Source organism: Leucoraja erinacea, chromosome 4 (genome assembly GCF_028641065.1).
Source record: "Leucoraja erinacea ecotype New England chromosome 4, Leri_hhj_1, whole genome shotgun sequence".
Taxonomy (NCBI): domain Eukaryota; kingdom Metazoa; phylum Chordata; class Chondrichthyes; order Rajiformes; family Rajidae; genus Leucoraja; species Leucoraja erinaceus.
Window position 1 is genome coordinate 18,418,546 of NC_073380.1, and position 20,765 is coordinate 18,439,310.

General features: G+C 39.7%; 1 protein-coding gene across 2 annotated transcripts in view; it reads right to left on the reverse strand.

The window, feature by feature from the left end:
- Positions 1-20,765, reverse strand: part of pou6f2 (POU class 6 homeobox 2) — a 462,178-nt gene that overhangs the window by 426,082 nt on the left and 15,331 nt on the right. For both annotated transcript variants that reach the window (XM_055633835.1, XM_055633836.1), the window contains one exon: positions 16,582-16,756. In XM_055633835.1, the coding sequence (XP_055489810.1) occupies positions 16,582-16,756 (175 nt within the window). The remainder of the gene's footprint in view (positions 1-16,581; positions 16,757-20,765) is intronic.

Genomic DNA, 20,765 nt, shown 5'->3' on the forward strand with positions numbered 1-20,765 from the left:
CCAGAGAAAACATAATGTCAGGTTGCATCACAGACTGGCATAGAAACAGCTCTGCCCAAAAAAGCAAGAAAATTCAGAGATTTGTGGATGTACAGTATCTCAGTTCATCAATCAGACCAGCTGCCCTACCATTGACCCCATCTACACTTCACACTGCCTCAGGAAAACAGCTAATATAGTCAGATTTGTCACATCCTTGTCATTCCTCCCTCTCCCCACCTCCGTCAGTCAGACAATACAGAAGCATGAAAGCATGCACCACACCAGATTCTGGCACAGCTTCTTCCATTCTGTGATCAGCTTCTGAACAGTCCTTCTATTGGCTAGAGTACCGTCTGATTCACCTCTACCGATTGTGCACTTTGGAATTTGAACTGTTATGCTGCAATGCTGAGAACTATATTCTGCACTCTGTATCTTTCCCTTTGCTCTACAGTGCTTGAGTTTGGCTTGATTGTATTTATGTATAGTATTATCTGAGTTGATCGCTTAGCTTGCAAAACAAAGCTTTTCACTGTACTTCAGTACACGTGACAAGAATAAACCTAAACCTGCTAACATAAGCTTATAATCTTGCATGGCCGTCAATGTATTCAACTCCAGCAAGGGTCTCTTCATATACTTTATTAAAATAAATAAGAGCCTGTTAGTTTTGATTGACTGCTTTTGGTCATTTGCATGATTCCACATGTGTAAATCGATTTTACTTGAGATTCAGATCCACAAACTCCATGTTTAGAGGCGTGCAAGGACAGATGGATTTCATCTCCAGTTCAAGGTTTCTGTGTAAACAGGGTTGCTCCCAGGTGGGGTCGCATCTGTGAGCACTCCTCTTGGAAAAATGCATGACTGGAAGAAGGAGAAAGGAGTCATCTATGCAGGCCATATCCAGGATACTTGGGGAGCAATTTGCAGATGTGAACTTCTGCAGGGAATAACATATTCCTTGTAAGAGTATTCTCTCTGAAATCTGCGATCAGCTTAAACCACAACTCCAACCACATGACACAGTAATGACCACATTGCCAAGAGCTTCCAGGGTGAATGTGGTAACTTTCTTTATATATTCAGCTAATGCTGGAGATGTTCTCACAGTCTGCTGTCTGCTGTTGCACAAGGACGTTTGTTAAACAACATTCCTTTAAAAACAAACTTACTTCATTACACTCTCTCAGCAGTGGCAAGCTAGCAGTGAACACATATGAGCTTTATTTCTGACTTCGTGGTGTGACATGACAAAAGTCGAATGTCTGTACATTCTATTCCTTCAAACTCCAGCTGATGCATGACCAAACACTGAACATGGTATATTTTAATGCACAGTATCCTGACAACAATCTTTTCATTCTCATTTGGTGGTAATCCAATGTAGCTTCTCCATTTGAAAGTTCATGACAAAGCACGAGGGCATGGCTACCTACTGGCGGGTAGGCTCATGATCCAGAAGGCAACCAGAGCATCCTTACATAGCACGCAAATTGTGAGACTAATAATGAAATGATGAAATCTGATATAGAAAACTACCAGTGTGGTTCAAGTGTCTTCACTACTTGCAGGAGAGGAAATGTCAATCTCATTCATTGTGATGTGTCTGTCACAATTAAATTGATAGCAGTGCATACAGGTTCCGTGACATGGTCGAGAACTTTGCTAATGCGCAATGTTATGAGGATGAAGTCTGAGTCCTGGCTGTCAAACATCATTGCTAGGTCTATTAGGAAAGTGATTAATTAAACAGTATTTTAGACAATAGACAATAGGTGCAGGAGTAGACCATTCGGACCTTCGAGCCAGCACCGCCATTCAATGTGATCATGCCTAATCATCCACAATCATCCACATCCCTGTTCCTGCCTTCTCTCCATATTCCTTAAAGGGCCTGTCCCACTTTCACAACCTAATTCACGACCTCTGCCGAGTTTGCCCTCGACTCATACTCGCAGCATGGTCGTCACGAGGTCGTAGGAGGCCGTGATGCTAGTCGTAGGTACTCGTGGCATCAAGTAGGTCGGGCCGTTTTTCTAGCCTGATGAAAAATGGCCACGAGTAAAAAAGGTTGTGAATTAGGTCGTGAAAGACATGCCCTTAACTCCGCTATCCCTAAGAGCTCTATCTAACTCTCTCTTGAAAGCAACTAGAGAACCAACCTTCACTGCCATCTGAGGCAGAGAATTTCACAAATTCACAACTTTGTGTGAAAACGTTTCTTGCCTCTAGTGTGTCCAAACCCTTAATAATCTTATATGTATCAATAAGATCCCGTCTCATCCTTCTAAATTTCAGAGTATACAAGTCCAGCCGCTCCAATCTATCAACATATGACAGTCCCGCCATCCCGGGAATTAACCTTGTGAACCTACGCTGCACTCCCTCAATAGGAAGAAAGTCCTTCCTCAAGTTTGGAGACCAAAACTGCAAACAATACTCCAGGTGTGGTCTCACTAGAGCCCTGTACAACTGCAGGAGGACCTCTTTGCTCCTATACTCAACTCCTCGTGTTATGAAGGCCAACATGCCATTCGCTTTCTTCACTGCCTGCTGTACATGCATGGCTACTTTCAGTGACTGATGAACCAGGACCCCCAGATCCTGTTGTACTTTCCCTTTTCCCAACATGACACCATTTAGATAAGAATCTCACTTCCTGTTTTTGCCACAAAGTGGATAACCTCACATTTATCCACATTAAACTGCATCTGCCATGCATCTGCCCATTCACCCAACCTGTCCAAGTCACCCTGCATCCTCATAGCATCCTCATACCATCCTCCTCACAGTTTACACTGCCACCCACCTTTGTGTCATCTGCAAATTTGCTAATGTTACTTTTAATCCCTTCAACCAAATCATTAATTGCAGTACCCCACTAGTCATTGCCTGCCATTCTCAAATGGACCCGTTAATTCCTACCCTTTGTTTCCTGTCTGCCAACCAATTATCTATCCATGTCAGCACCCTACCCACAATACCGTGTGCTCTGATTTTGCCCACTAATCTACTATGTGGGACCTTATCAAATGCTTTCTGAAAGTCCAGACACACCACATCCACTGGCTCTCCCTTGTCCATTATCCTGGTAACATTCTCAAAAAATTCCAGAAGATTAGTCAAACATGATTTCCCTTTTGTAAATCCATGTTAACTCAGACTGACCCTGCTACTGCTATCCAAATGTGCTGCTATTTCATCTTCTATTATTGACTCCAGCACCTTCCCCACCACCGAGGTCAGGCTAATTGATCCACAGATCCCTGTTTTCTCTCTGCCGCCCTTCTTAAAGAGTGGGATAACATTAGCTAACCTCCAATCCACAGGAACTGATCCTGAATCTATAGAACATTGGAAAATTATCACCAATACGTCCACAATTTCTAGAGCCACTTCCTTAAGTACCCTGGGATGGCCCTGGGGATTTATCAGCCTTCAGTCTCATCAGTCCACCCAACACCATTTCCTGCCTAATGTGGATTTCCTTCAGTTCCTCCACTACCCTAGATCATCTGGCCACTAGTACATCAGGGAGATTGTTTGTGGTACAATTTAAAGTTTCTTTGTGGTGCTGCTCCCAAGGCCTTCTGAGTATATATTTTAATGGGTTCCTTGTACACTTGTGCCCGGAAAGGGAATGGGACAGTCAAATGAGAAAAAAAACAACTCTGCAGGACAAAAGGAAGGAGTGGGCGTTGTTACAATGAACTGAAGGAGATCTATGGCTCTCTACAGATAGAAAATATCTCTTCCTACGTTCCATGATAAAGCCTCTGGCATAAGCTTCCAATGTCTTGGAACCTACTTTTTCTCTTTCTGTTATTCCTCATTATTTCCCAGGTGATGCTCTCTGAGAGAACGACCATCAGCATCTATGTTATTGTGCAGCCATAAATTATGGCGGGCGATTAAAAAAAAATAGATGCTTTTATCAAGAACATTCAATCTGCAATAAGTACAGAGTACCACAAGTGCAAAAGAAAAACAAAAAAGCATTAACAAATTCATTTTCATTCAAAGATGTTAAGCGGATAATCCTTCATAGATTCCTCTGGGAATCCCCACCTCCGTTTCAAGAAATGGCCAAGAACACTGAATACAACAATAGCCTTTGGACCAGTCAATATCCGATCTGTAACACAGTGCTGGAGTAACTCAGTGGGTTACACGGCATCTCTGGATGACAGGGATAGTCGATAGTCGATTCTTCTTCAGACTAATTGCAGTAGGGGAAGGGAGGGGGAGGGGGAGAAAGCTGGAAGACTGGTGAGAGAAGAACAAAGCCTGGCAAGTGATGCGAGGAGGGGGACTTCATCGACAGATGAGTGTTCAATGGCAAGAGATGAAAAGGAAACAAAAGTGTGTCAGGTAAGGATAAAGGATAGGTTAAAGCCAGAGGAAGGGATAATGGTGGAAAGAAGTTGAAGAAACAGGTGCATATCAGGGTGGGGAGGTGCACAGGAAAGAAGGGAGGGGGTGTTTTCTAAAATTGGAGATTTCAATGTTCATACCATTGGGTTTTAAGGTACTCAAGTGGAATACAAGATGCTGTTCCGCCACTTTGCGCATGGCCTCACTCTGGCAATTGAGGAGGGCCAGGCCAGAAAGGTCGGTATGTGAAGATGAAGGGGTTTTAAAATGGGTTAAAAACCAGAAGATTCAGCAGGCCTTGGCAGACTGAGCGAAAGTGCTCGGTGAAATGGTCGCCAAATCTATGCTTGGTCTCAACGGCATAAAGGAGGACATATCAAAAGAACTGAATGTAATAGATGAGGTTAGAGGAGGGGCACGTGCGCCTCTGTCTCACCCGGAAGGGCTGGATGAAAGTGAAGGAGAAGGTGTAGGGCCAGGATGCAGGTGAAAGTGCCTGGGAGGGAAGAGGATGCCTGGAAGGGATGAGTGAACCAAGGAGTTGTGGAGGGAGTGGTCTCTTTAGGCCCTACCAGAAATGTTGCCTATTCCATGCCTTCTGGAAATGCTGCCTGACCCGCTGAGCTACGCCAGCACTTTGTGTTTCACTCTAGAATCCAGCATCTCAATAACTTGATAACACAGTAACTGCCCCAAAACAGGTTGTGCCGCTGAGCAAGCCGCTCCTATACAGTTACAAAACAGCATTTGCCGGAAGTGGCGGCGCTGCCCTAGCAGCTGCGGCTCACCTGCAGTCAGTCTGTTTGTTACTTTTTTTTTTGTTTTCTTTTTTGTCCTAGTTCATTTTGGTTTATTAGGTTGTGTATGTGTGTGTGTGTGTGGGGGGTGGGGGGGGGAGAAGCTTGTTTTTTGATCTCTTTCTTCCGGGAGATGCAACCTTTTCTAGTCGTATCCCCCGTCTCTGTCTCCGCCAGCGCTGAGGCCTAATGGCGGAGCTGGTGGCCTCCAACTGGGACCGACCTCGAGGCTCCAGAGGCAGAGCCAACCAGGACTTACCATCGCGAGGCTGGCCGACTTCGGGGCTGTGGCGGTGTTCTGGCAGCAACTTCGGGCTGTGGCGGCGTTCCGGTGGCGGCGACCCGACTTCGGGCTGTGGCGGTGTTCCGGCGGCGGCGACCCGACTTCGGGCTGTGGCGGCGTTCCGGCGGCGGCGACCCGACTTCGGAGCCTCGGCTGCGGGCCCAGTGGACGACATCATCAGGAGCTCGCAGGTCACAGGTTGGTGAACTGTTTTTCCGGAGCTCCCGCAACAACAGCTTCGTCCGCTGGGCTAGAGGGCGGCAGCTTCAGCAGCATCGATCACCCCGGGCCGCGGAGTTTGAACCAGCCCCTTCGCGGAGCTCGGATTCAGCCGCGGGTTTAACTTACCATCACCCGGCGGGGTCACAACATTGGAAGCCTGGATCGCCTCAGCGCAGAGGGAGAACAAGGAGGGAAGAGACAAGGACTTTAAGACTTTTGCCTTCCATCACAGTGAGGAGGTGCCTGGTGGACTCACTGTGGTGGATGTTAAATCTGTGTTTATTGAGTGTTTTTGTTATTTTGTTCTGTGTTACGACTGCAAGGCACGAAATTTCGTTCAGACTGAAATGACTTGATTTACCGAACAATGTCCAAAATTGTCCTAGTCCACCTTGTCCAGAAAAAAACAGAACAAATTGGCTCCCTCTAATTACTGCTAATTTCCTCTCAATCATCAGTTAAGTGTTGGAAAATGTCACTGAAAATTCTATCAAGTGGCACCTATTCTACAATAACCTCCTCATTTAACCTCTGGGTCTCAGTCGAGCCTTAGTCGAAAAAAGGGCAGAAAAAGCTGAATTACTGGGGCGAGATGAAAGTGACTGCCTTTGACATCAGCAGCGTTTGAACAAGTTACATCGATGAACCTTGGTAAAATTGAAAAAAAGTTTGTACATACCATTGGCTGGTGCCATACCTTGCACGAAGGAATATGGTTGTGGTTGTTGCAGGTTCATGTTCATACATTATAGGAGCATGTTATATCATATCTTATATTTCCTCTCATTCCCATTCTCCTGCCTTCTCTCTACAACCTCTGATATCCATACTAATCAAGAATCTGCCAATCTCAAAGGTTAATCTTCTCGGCTGCATTATATCACTATAGGTTTCCTCATGGCCTAGGTCTAATCCGCTGTTTCATCATGTCCTTTCTTCCATAAGATTGGAAGTAGAAATAGTCACTGATGTCTACACCATTTGTCATTTCACAGAAACTAAAACAGCCCATGCTTGCATGCAGTAAGATCTAAACAACATTCAAGTTTGGGCTGTTAAAAGGCAATTAATATTTATGCAACCCTACTGCCAGGCGGTAACCATCTCCAACCAGGGAGAACCAAAATACCACCTTAATAATCATCTTTAGTTTTAGTTTAGTTTAGAGATAGCATGGAAACAGGCCTTTCGGCCCACTGAGTCCACACCAACCAGCGATCCCCACATATCAACGTTCTCCTACAACGTTCTCCTACAGGTTCACCAGACTGTTTCCTGGGATGGCAGGACTTTCATATGAAGAAAGACTGGATAGACTCGGATTGTACTCGCTAAAATATAGAAGATTGAGGGGGGATCTTATAGAAACTTACAAAATTCTTAGGGGGTTGGACATGCTAGATGCAGGAAGATTGTTCCCGATGTCGGGGAAGTCCAGAACAAGGGGTTTAAGGATAAGGGGGAAATCTTTTAGGACTGAGATGAGAAAACCATTTTTCACACAGAGAGTGGTGAATCTGTGGAATTCTCTGCCACAGAAGGTAATTGAGGCCAGTTCATTGGCTACATTTAAGAGGGAGTTAGATGTGGCCCTTGTGGCTAAAGGGATCAGGGGGTATGGAGAGAAGGCGGGTACAAGATACCGAGTTGGATGATCAGCAATGATTATATTGAATGGCGGTGCAGGCTCGAAGGGCCGAATGGGTTACTCCTGCACCTATTTTCTATGTTTCTATATTTCTACACACACTAGAGACAATTTTACACTTATACCAAGCCAAATAACCCACAAACCTGTACGTCTTTGGAGTGTGGGAGGAAACCCGCACAAGATCACAGGGAGAATGTACAAACTCTGTACAGACAGCACCCGTAGTTGGGATCAAACCCGGGTCTCCGGCGCTGCAAATGCTGTCAGGAAGCAACTACACTGCTGCGCCACCGTGCCGCCCTATTTACTATTGTCAAATCTGTCAACATCCATTTCTGGAGGCCATCAAAACCCATAAATTTAACTGCATCATCCATAAAAACTCTATTTACCAGAGCAGGATAGAAACTTACCCCCCCAAGTCTTTTCACCTTCTACAATATATAGTCCATGGTACCAATAGCAGTAAAAAGACTCAGCAGCAACCATTCTTGCTTGAGTACATCTCATCCACCAACCTAAATTTTCATGCAACCACATGGCTGCTGTATGTACTGCATACAAAATTCAACTCACCAAGCCTCTCTAACTGCACTTGTGAATCACCAAGGAGGACAAGAACACTGTCACCTCAGGTTTCCTTCCAGGTAGTACAACATCTGACTTGGAAATATGTAGCCATTCCTTCACCATCAAAGGATCTAATGGTGGAACTCGCCAACCAAACCGTGAAAGTATAGTCATCAGACAGATTACAACGTTTCAATACAGATATTAAGCACCATCTGCTGCATGGCACTTATGGATATTGGCCTTGCTCAGCAACATGCACATCCAAAAAATGATCCGAACAAATGTAGAACAAAATAGCTTTAACATTTTTTATTAAATTAAGAATGCCAGACTTCTGCAGTTGTGTCTGGCCAATGTACTGACCAGAACCACTGTCTGGACACCACATTAAAGTATTGTAATACCATACAAAGAAACCTACATATATAACAGAGGAAATGTAAGTGGCCTCTCAAGTGCAGTATGAACATGAATATGGACTTGTTAAGCAGAATAGTCATCTTCTGTGCTATATATTCTGTGCAATTGTGCATTTGTCATAATGCCATGGATTTATGAGAAAAATAATGAGCATTTTTGCCATGCATTTTAAATCATATCAGGAATGTGCTTTGATTCCAACCAAATACTCTTGGATAGTAATTTGTGCTGCACTGTGCGACATATGACAGCTGTGTTGTGCATGGGAAGGCTTCAGAAACGTAAATACAATGACTAGATGATCTTAGTGATCAATGGTTGACTAAAATAGTACCTCGAGATTTTGTCCATCCACCAGGGAGAGCAGACAAAGCTTGAGATCAATATCTTTTCCAAAAGGAATCTTTCCATGAGACAATAAAATCAGATTTATAGCATAAAAAGGCTATTCATTACCAGATCTATCTATGCCTATTAACATTGATAGTTTAGTTGTGGACTTTGAACTGTGCTTCAATATAGTTATTGTAACATGGAGAGCAGAACAATTTACAGAAATCTAAATGTAGTCCCACTCAAACTTCTATACTAATTTAATGTAACCTCTGTTTGGAGTTCTAGTAGTCTAAAATGAACCTGAATGCTGTCATTTCACTTTATGTTTGAAGTTGCATTGCTACTTTTAATGGTTGTTAATCTGTGCCTCTAGCCCCTTTAGTCTTTTATTTTCCAAGCAGTAGGTGGCCTAATTAATTATATTACTTAAATGCACTTCCTCTTGTCTAGGCTCAGCTATTTGTCCTTTACGCCACAATTTTAGAGTTTGTTGACATCTACTGTTGTTATTATGGTCTTGCTCTGGATAATCGTTATCCTCCAAATTTCTGTTACCTTTAGACTTTGATGCAACACAGTTCATTCACAAATACGTCATCTCTTGTAATACATGATCAGGAAGGAACTGCAGATGCTGGTTTACACCGTAGACACAAAATGCTGGAGTAATTCAGCGGGACAGGCAGCATCTCTGGATAGAAGGAATGGGTGACGTTTCGGGTCTGAAGAAGGGTCTCAACTCGAAACATCACCCATTCCTTCTATCCAGGGATGCTGCCTGACCGGCTAAGTTATTCCAGCATTTTGTGTCTATTATCTGTATGATCAACAGGAGTGCCAGTTATGCTCATGGAAAATTTTATGTGGCACTACACAACAATATTACAGGAGCAGATTTATCACATGGTTTATCAATAGTTCAATAAAGTTCATCAGTCCTTTTCATGTAAAAACAAAAAGGATTAGCTTAGTTGGTGGATCTACATCCAGAGGAAAAGATGTCAAAAAATTAACTAATTTTCAAGCATAACACACATTGATAATTCAGGGCTGGACAAATTTGAAACAAATCAAATTTGGAATGGTCCCTTTAGGAAGTTAAGATGTACAAAACAGATCACTGTTTAAAGCATAATACTTACGCAATGAAATTAAATTGTTACTGAAGGATTCTGATTTAAAGGTATTCTTTACATAGTTCACTACAGGCCTCCAGTGGTAGGATCTATGCACTGCAATAGATAAATGGCCAGGCATCTGTGACATAAATATTTTGGCTAGATAACTCGCAGGCAAAAGTTAATCACTAAGCCCACTGCAGTAGAATTCAGGTATTTCATAATCTGCTGCACCATTTCGCACAACAGCTTAACGGTTTTCCAGCTATACCAAAGGAATCATTAATTTCACCGTGTCGCAGCAGCAAAAGAGAGAACTAATAAAGCTGAAGAACATAAGAAGAACATCAGTCTGAAGAAGGGTTTCGGCCCGAAACGTCGCCTATTTCCTTTGTTCCATAGATGCTGCTGCACCCGCTGAGTTTCTCCAGCATTTCTGTGTACCTAAGAACATATTAATGATGTTATGATTCAAAGATTCAATTTATGAAGTGCCTTTATCATTGCCGATGCCACAAGGCGTTCCAGAAAGATTAAAAATAATTGATGTAGAGTCACATAAGGAAATAATAGAATGTAGGTTCACCAGGTTGATCAATGCTTGTGGCTTTTCAGGACCAATGCTATAGGTTTCAAAATGAAGGAAGAGATGCAGTGAAACTGAAATATTCAGGGAGGGAATTTCAGTGAGAGCTCTGGCTGTTCATGCCACAAGCGTCAATTGTGAAGTAATTAAAGTCATAGAAGTTTTTAAAATACAGAATTTGAGGTTTGATGAAATCTTAGTGTTGTACGGCTGGAAGAGATGGAGAGTGGTAAGTATATGGAGGAATATGAACAATAAGGGGTAATTTTAAATCAAGCCATTATTTAAAAAGATGGTATCTTACGTCTTTGCGCAAAGGGATAATATGGAACAGAATTGATACAAGTTAGGACACAGATAGCTAAATAATTTGACCACAAGAGAGTTAGGTTAAAGGGTTTAAATATATATTAGCTCTGAATTATTGGAAACTGGTATATTTTAGTTCAATACCAATTTATACAACAGATTATTAAAATATCTCCATGAGCTGTTTCAGAATAAATCTCACTAGTAATTTTAGCTGTTTGATTTTGAAAATAATTTTGATTCTATATTAACTAAGTCATGTCACTGAAAATCAAATCAAGATTGCAAATTTTTGTTATTTCCAGTTCTAAAGAAAAAAAAACACAACATCTGAACAGAAGCAGCCATGTGTCTATAGGAAACTTTCTTAATTTAGTTTATCTGTATCAGAGAATCAGTCACTGGGTTACCACTGGTCCCCAAACATCTAATGAGTAAGTAGATTCATGTTGGCTTGAATTTGACGAAGCCCATGATGTTTTCTCTGATTTAACAGTATTTTTCAAGATTAGGTAGTTCTCTTGCAACTGTTTTTTTTTTTTGTAACTGCTGAATTCTTTTATTCAATTAAACTCTTTCTTAGATTACAAATTTATTCAGATTTTCTGCATCCAAATCGATTGTGAAAATTCAAAACTGGTCCCATCAGCAAGTCTCAATCAGCATTACTCAACCACATCTTGTTATAACCGTACAAAAAATACTCAATGCTGATAAAACAAAGTGCTGGTGTAACTCCGCAGATCAGGCAGTAAGTCTGAAAGCCACAGATGGATGACATTTCGGGTCAGGACCCGTCTTCAGATACACCGTGCTCCTTAGCCACTCAAAATGACCTAATTAACCTAATCATCAACACCTTGGTAGACACCTTACATGCACAAATTGGCTGCTGCACGTCCCAACATTATAAAAGCATGTTCTGAATTGGTAGCAAAATATTAGGTGTTAACTGAGCTGCTGCAAAACATGAGCTCTTTCCTGCTGAAATCATTGTTTTATCCATTTCAGGAACTACCCTGAATTCAGGCAGCAGAGTTTATTTTTAAGTTTGTCCTGTTCAAAAATATTCAGCAAGTCATCATTAGGTGTTCCACATTGATTGTCACTTCCTCAAATGCAATTGTTCAGGCAGGATCTAAATTCACGTTGTTTACTATCAGCAGGATTCTTACTGAATAGATATTCTTCAATTCAAAACTGTTATACAAGATTAAGATTTTTTATTTCTAATCTAACATTATCACTGTGATAGCCATTAAATCCTTAACAGTTGTCAGCATCTCACATGTTTTCATTCATCTCATGAACACATCCATCCGTCAAGAATTAATTCATTCTAAGGTGGGATAAAAATTGAAAAATTGCTGCTAGCTATCAACTCAATAGTGAATGTTGAAGCTATTTACAGTAGATGATATACCCAAATTTACAATGCTTCTGTGAAAAATTCATATGGAAACACACAGCATTCGGTTCAGCTCGCACAAACCTAAAGCACCCGAAGGTAATGACATTGGCAAAGTTGCTAAATAATGACTTCGCAATAGTACTAGAATTAACCCTTTATTCCGCTGGATAAAAATGAAGATGTGTACAAAAAATGTTTAAACAAATCGTAGGTTCAACCTTATATCAGTTATGTTTGCTGCCAGTAAAGTTATCAGATTATACAATGTATTTTTCTGTATCCCAATTGAAGAATGATCAGGGCAGGTAGAAAACTAGCCTGTTGTTTTGCTATCATCTGGTATGGGCTATTGTTGAACTTTAATTTCACCATCCATGTGCTTTGAAAATAAATGGGGGGGGGGGGGGGGGGGGGGGGGGGGGGAGTAATTTGCATTGAAAATAATAGGGAATACATTTAAAATCATTGCTGAAAAGATAAAGTAAAAATTAATTTAAAATAATTCATAATTAATTAATTAGGTAAAAAATAGGCAAACTCAACAGCCCTTTCAGATAACCACATAGACATAGAAACATAGAAAATAGGTGCAGGAGTAGGCCATTCGGGCCGCCATTCAATATGATCATGGCTGATCATCCAACCCTGTATCCTGTACCTGCCTTCTCTCCATACCCCCTGATAAATTTAGCCACAAGGGCCACATCTAACTCCCTCTTAAATGTAGCCAATGAACTGGCCTCAACTACCTTCTGTGGCAGAGAATTCCAGAGATTCACCACTCTCTGTGTGAAAAATGTTTTTCTCATCTCAGTCCTAAAAGACTTCCCCCTTATCCTTAAACTGTGACCCCTTGTTCTGGACTTCCCCAACATCGGGAACAATCTTCCTGCATTTAGCCTGTCCAACCCCTTAACAATTTTGTAAGTTTCTATAAGATCCCCCCTCAATCTTCTAAATTCTAGCGAGTACAAGCCGAGTATATCCAGTCTTTCTTCGTATGAAAGTCCTGCCATCCCAGGAATCAGTCTGGTGAACCTTCTCTGTACTCCCTCTATGGCAAGAATGTATTTCCTCAGATTAGGAGACCAAAACTGTACACAATACTCCAGGTGTGGTCTCACGAAGGCCCTGTACAACTGCAGTAGAACCTCCCTGCTCCTATACTCAAATCCTTTTACTATGAATGCTATCATACCATTCGCTTTCTTCACTGCCTGCTGCAACTGTATGCCTACTTTCAATGACTGGTGTACCATGACACCCAGGTCTCGTTGCATCTCCCCTTTTCCTAATCGGCCACCATTCAGATAATAGTCTACTTTCCTGTTCTTGCCACCAAAGTGGATAACCTCACATTTATCCACATTATACTGTATCGGCCATGCATTTGCCCACTCACCCAGCCTATCCAAGTCACCTTGCAGCCTCCTAGCATCCTCCTCACAGCCTCACATAGGCACTGCAGGCTGAATAGGATTAAGGTTCTATGTTCTGAAACAATCTAAAATGTTCTATCATTCAACTTTTTGAGATATACAACCTTTCTTCACCAACATATACATGTAGCAAAGAGAAAGTTTCAACATAAAATTAGGTATTTAAATTTGTTTTCGAAAATAATTTCTCAACCAAAAAGAATACATAATTAAAGGATTCCATAAGTTGGTTCAATACAGGGGCAACACAATGGTGTGGCAGTTAAGGCTGCACAGCACAAGAGACCCAGATTCGATCCTGACCTCGGGTGCTGTCTATGTGACCGCATGGGTTTCTTTCATGCACTCAGGTTTACTCCCATATCCCAAAGATATGTGTGTTCGTAGGTTAACTGGCCGTTATATATTCCCCCTAAAGTACAGGATGCAAAAGTAGGGTAACATGGAACTAGTGCGAATGGCTGATCTATGGTTGGTGTGGACGGTGGGCTAAAGGGTCTACTTCCATGCTGTATCTCTAGACTAAACTAAAATTGCTGGAAAGGATGGGTGCCAGGGGATAAGATTGAGATTTGGGCCAAATGGGCTTATCCACATCTGGAGTCTGTACAAAGGCAAAACAAAAGCAAAAATGCCAAATAATCTATTCCCCTCATGAAGTGATAAATTAAGCCTATCAATACTTATTGTTGTCAATTCTAAAATAACAGAAATCGTTACTTTATTTTCATACCTAGTTGCACACTAATCGTGCATTCGAATTTTAGCAATATTTCTTAATTTAAAGATAATAAAGTATAATTCCAAAACACAAGCTCAGCTTTGTATAATAATGTAAAGATAGAAACAGTTTAAAGAGATTCATTCAATCATTCATTCATTCAATCAATCATTCATTCATTCATTCATTCATCATGGTCCTGAGTTACATTTTTACATATAATCTTTAGACCAGGAAACTCTGAACAGGAAACAGTCACCTAATTCATGTGATCACCAAAAACACAGATGTACTACATTAGGCACATATACAAACTACTGGAGGAACTCAGTGGATCAGGTATCATCTGTGGAAGGAAATGGACAGAAAATACTTTGGGGCGGGACCTTTCTCCAGTTTGAAGGATCCAGACCTGAAACGGCAATAACCACTCCCTTCCACAGATGCTGCCTGACTCGTTTAATTCCTTCGGCAGTTTGTTTTTTGCTTAAGATTCCAGCATCTGTAGTCTTTTGTGCCTCCGTATTACATTAGGCACCAGTTATCAGTCTTTTTTATACATCACATGTTTTAATGTATAATTGGTTCAATGATAATTATTCCAAATCTAGACTTTCAATTCATTGCTCTATTACATTTATGACTTAGCCATTTGCAAATAAATCCTTGTAACTTGCCAATGCACAGAATTTTTCAACAACACAACAGAAGGGTTGATGGTAGAAAGCTTGTTGTTTGAAATAATAAGACATATCCAGAGCATTGAGAGTAAAAACATAAAAATAGCAGAATGAAAGATGTCTATTGTTTCCTAACATTGGATTTATTAGTCCAATGCTGAAAGTACAAATTATATAACTGAAACAATCATTTAAACATAAACTATCCTGGTTATTAAGGACGATCAGTTGGGTTGAATTTTGTTTGCTACTATAACTAGTCTTATGATATTCATGCCTTTGGATATACTGAAAAAATTATTAACTTCACAGCATGACACTTTACTCAGATCTCTCTCTTGTCACTTTGCCTTCCTGAAGTTTTTCCACCAACCTTTATTTCTAGTATACTGGAAAAACCCAAATGGATCTTATTAAATTTGAGCTTTGCAAAGCCATCCACAAATTTGAGTCTGAATCTCATGATCAATGCATCAAAATAAAACATGACCACCAGGTGGACAAGGATAAAAATGAGTTTTTTTTCTAATCTGGCTGCTCTCAAATGTTCACATGCTTCTCTTGATGCATAACTGTATGATCTATTATTAATCTCAAATCATATAACAGCAGGGTTTTTAATCAAAGACATTTCTAGTTTCTGACAGCATTAAATAATCTAGATTTATTCATTTCTGACAAGAATACAACAATAGAAATTCAACTGTTTAACCACATGAAAATCAGTACAGATTGATTTTTTTTCAAATTATTTTTTCTTGCATTGTACAGAAAATGTATATCCAGCGATCTTCAACAATATAATGCAGAAGTTCAAAGTAACAGTAAAGTTGTATAAATTCCTTGATCCTTGTACTTGCTTAAGAGTTATGACCTCAATAAATTACATAACTTACCAAAACAGGGCAAGGTGCACTATTACAGATTTTCTGTTGTTGTTTAAAGATATTAAATTAATTAACTTAACAACTTCTATCAACAATCGTGCATCAACCCAATCACTCCATATTTTGAACAGAGGGACTTGAACCGACATTCAGTGTCAATAATGCAAAATCAAGTTTCACTCTGAATCGCTCGCAAATGACAGGGAAATTTACAAAATCATTAATATATTTGACAAATTGGTGCAATTTTTTTTTTTTTTTTTAAAGCACATCATTACAGTATTGCTTAAAATAACAAACCCAGCATAAAGAAGAGGAGAAAGTAACAGCTCGGAAGCACTTAAAAATAGTAGAATGAAAGGCGGTGCAAGAGGTATCAAAGATATCATTCTAACATTGCACATAATGTTCTCAAAATATAGCATCAGAGAGTCACCAGGGTAAAATTGATGGACTGAAATATGTTAATGTTACTCAGATAGTTCCCCCTTTAGAATCACAAGATCAAATCTCAAGTCTGTGCAGGTAATATCTGGCTAATGTTTACAAGTCTGGTAAAAAAAGTTAACAATTTTCAGATGGTTCTGAATTTTTTGGGCAAGGTGGGGGATGAGAAGGTATCGATAAAAAACTGGATTTTGAGAGGGAATCTAACATGAATTTGATTTGCACTAAAATGAAAATCAAACACTGAACCATACTGTAGGATTTGGTCCACTTGCCCTCAGCACGAAACTGAAAGAAAGACATATCCTTTTCACAGAATAGGAGTATTCAAAACAAACTCACCGAAGAGCTTGCTGGGAGTGTCCTCGCTGTCATTTAATTCCACAGGCACAACCAGAGAATCATTTAGCTCATTGTCTGAAGTGGCCGTCTTGTCCTCACCTCTCGATTCTGCATTCATTTCAGCTCGTAGGGACAGCAAGGGTTTGCTGAGTTGCTGTCCAGAAATCATAGGATCCTGGGAAAGAAAATTGAGTGAAACAAGGTTAGCTTTGGCGTATACTCTCCCCTTATCTAAGTCCCAGGCAGCTCCAGCTGCTATTGCTAGCTGCAGTCAAGTGAGGAGCTATTATAGATTCAATGAGTTTTCCATTACTCTCCGCCCTATTAAAGATCTACTAGCATGCAAGGATTTTACTATGCTTTGTCAAAATACTCCTTTTCATGAAAAGCTGATTAAAGAAAACATGGTAGTGTAAGGCAGGCTGCCAACATTTTATTTTGTCCATTTATGTCTTCAATAATTGTGCAGTTCATGTCTATCATCAGATGCACTTACTGCTCATGTCATAGCCAGTCAAAATGATTTAAAAAAGTTTTCCCTCTGTACATGTATTCTCTGCATCATTGACTCTAAGAAAGGTTGCAAATAAAATTTAATTTACAATAAAAACCCAGTTTTAAGATTGTTTTACATGTCATCTGTATAAATTCAATCAATTAATAATTCCATTAGTTAGTACAAGATGAATTTAATGATTTCTGATCACTTCTGTGGAGATCTAACAAAAGCATTAACTTTTCGAGTTCTCTTTTCTTGATTATTGTTTGACCTCTGACAGGAAAAGGCAGGCAAGGAAAGGGTAAACAGCCTGCTATTAAACTGTCTGACATTTACCTTTGATGGCTACAGCTGCTCTAGAAAACCTCCGCTGATGAATACTGGGAAGTACTGAACTCCCAGAGCTACCCCTCATATATTTATTGCAAAGTTTGTGCCTAAATGGTTCTAAGTGAAGAACAGGTGACGAGCATTCATTGTATACTAGTGTTCTGTATCCACTCACCACATTGGTCGATGAATGCCTGTGGGTTTTTAATATATTCATTTCGGAAAATTGTATTTGATATGACACATGATAATCTATGAAAATGTTAATCAATAAAAATAGTTTAAGCTGTCATCAAATGCACTCCTTTAGTCAATACTAATATCGCTGCAAACAATGTCACTGTCATCGGGGCTTAATTTGCACAGCACTTAAATATTGGACTCCGTGCATCAATGTGCTGGTCTTCAAAGAGGTAAACAGATTTTCCTCTTTTAAAGACTGATGCAGTCCACATGCTTGTGCTGCAGCAAATTCCCCCCTTTGAATAACTTGATAGGTCCACTGGAGGGCAAAATTAATACTTAATTGAATCTCACCATCATCAAAATAATCAATACTTTTTTATTATTTATTCTTTACAGTCTGTTGACTGTTTAAAACCTCACGGGGGAGGCTGGAACGGATTCATGATTTGAACATGCAGTTGTTAAACAACACAAATTTCAACGCATTATGTCTGGGCTTGTGGAAGTATGACTGGATTAAATGTACACACTGAAAATAAATTAATTTCTGACATCAAAGCACAAAAAAAGTGTGGAAACTGCAGTTACACACATGGAGTTAGCTTGTTTCTGAAGCGTTTTATCACACCAAGAGCAGAGCTGAGCTTTCATAATGCTGACATTCCTCATCCTGACAATCCTAAACAAGTGGAAAGGATGAGACCACAGATATCATATTTCATTGCATCTCTGGCTCCACAAATAACATGACAGCAATTTTTATGCTGTTAATTAATAAATAAAATTGATCCCAAATTTAATTCCAAGCATAATTATACTACTAATGTTCATTGCAGTCAGGAAATAACAAATAGAATACATTTCTGCTGCTCAGTGTACATATGAATCTGTCACCACAGAGAGCCTCGTTGAAATGCTGAAGCCCAAGCAGTGGCATTTTCCAAAATCGAAGATCATTAAATTAACCTTTAGTGCTCCAACTGCCTTTTGTTGGATGTTCACATTTGTTTTCTCACTGTCCAATCTTATTTGCTTTTACAATAATCTTCAGTAAGCTTCACAAGCAAGCTCTAAGCAAGCAGCATTATCACTCCCACAAAAATATCAACAAGCAGTCTACTGTTTACTTTATGTTTGACTACTGAAAAGTTTTACAACTGAATATTAATTACTATCCCAGAGGGGAGTGCAGAAGGACTCCTGACAATGTGTGTACAAAATATATGCCCGACACATATCAAAAAGAGCAAGTTTCAAATGGGTTCATAAATTCAAAAAGAATAACTGAACATTGCAGGTTCAAATTTAACCAAATACATATTGGTAAACAATGCATACAAAAAAAAAAATCTAACTTAAAAGTCCTCAGTGTACACCTCTGTGCCAGTAACCAGATGTTGTGAGAAATATTCAAATCAGACCTAATCTGACTTTCAGTTTAGTCATTGTAGTTGTATATATTAGGTACTTACAGTCCATGCCATACCCTCTTCAAATGTGCAATAAAGTATTCAAGAACTGCTCTTGTAGAGAACACTTCACGCATTCGGCATTTTCTCCTGCACCCCCAATTCCACTAAAGCTCAATATTCTTTCAGTCGAGCTATTTGTCTAGCTTTCAGTAGCACAGCATAGTTCAATTGGCAATCCTTGGCCCAAGACAGCTGAATCACTTCACTACCATATAGCACGCCATTTTGAAGCTATTATACCTTGACACTGTCCTTTCATCGCAGTTTCTCTAATCTTGCTTTGTCAGAGCAGAAATAAAAAACAATCAGGCAAAATTATTAGTCAATCTTTACCAAGTTATTCTACAGTGCAAATTTCAAGGCCTTAGTTATGTTATGTCAATTACTATAACGTTTTAAAAATCTAACCCAAGATCATAATTGCAAGCAAATAAATGTTATGATAGATATGCTTATCTCATAAAACATTTCGATGCTAATCACTTCAAAAATAAAGTACAGAAACAAATTAATTTTTTCCACCTGGCAAAATGTACAATAGCAATGATACTATATTCTATTGTATGCTACTGCCAAGGGATTTCTTGTCAAAGTCAACTTCCAAGGCAGCCTCATGGGAACTGTGCTGTGTGCATTCTCATGAAAGGTGTGAAAATCTGATTTTCCAAAATGGATCAGTAATTCTCTATGAAGAAAAAAAAAATTAAATCGATAAATCTGTGCTAAGTAGATTGCAAAGGAAAAAATATTCTGCCATTGACAGCTCATTAGGAAGTCTAAAACAAACTAAGCACAGTGCTTGCAAACCACCTCCATGCAAAGAGTTCTAGGTACTTGCACGGGTGTAACAGCTAATTGGAGTGCTTTACCACACTAATGAGAGCCACAGTGTGCGATCTGTAAATCTGTCTGAAACAATCTAGTACAGATAATTAAGTTTAGACACATGATAGAATGAGCTACAAAAATAAGGTTACCATGAGGAAATTCTAGCTAATCATAGTGTATTTAGCTGGTTCACAATACAGACAGCCTTGAGTTTTTTAATAAATATTTCATAGTGTGGCATTAATAATAGTACATGGATTAATAAGCTGCCTCTCCCTGCTGCTTGTATTCTGCAAGATTGTTGTTTATTAATGCTGTTAAATAATTATTTCAAGATATTACAGTACGCTGAAAAGCAAGCTTTACAAATTTTTAAATGTTTTTCAATATTTCACCATGTGACATCAAACTGCTTAGAATTACTAGATCAAAAGAAATACTTTTATTGTTTTCTCAATGTATTCCCTGTTCCCTTTAAGATAAGTCAGTCACGTCAGGAAGCTATTGCCCGAGTGGTTGATTCAGTTCCATTTTTTTGCCCATTGTAGCTCCTGACCCGATCAATAGCCAGGTTATGAGGCAGAGGAAGCTAAAGAGAGATTATGCTGATGAGGAAAGTGACAGAATTATCTCATGGATTTGTTCTTCGTATCACCTTCAATCTTTTTTTCCCGTTCTGACGAGGATAAAAAACCAACAAGAAACAAATTTGAAGCAGGTCCTGACAGTTTTTTGAACAAATACCAAAGGCACTCTACCATTATAGAACAAAAAACATTTTGCATTGTCGCATTAATTAATGAGGAACATTTTTAACAAACGATTTATTATGTGACATGGTATTTCATCAGCTACACAGTTACAAGAAA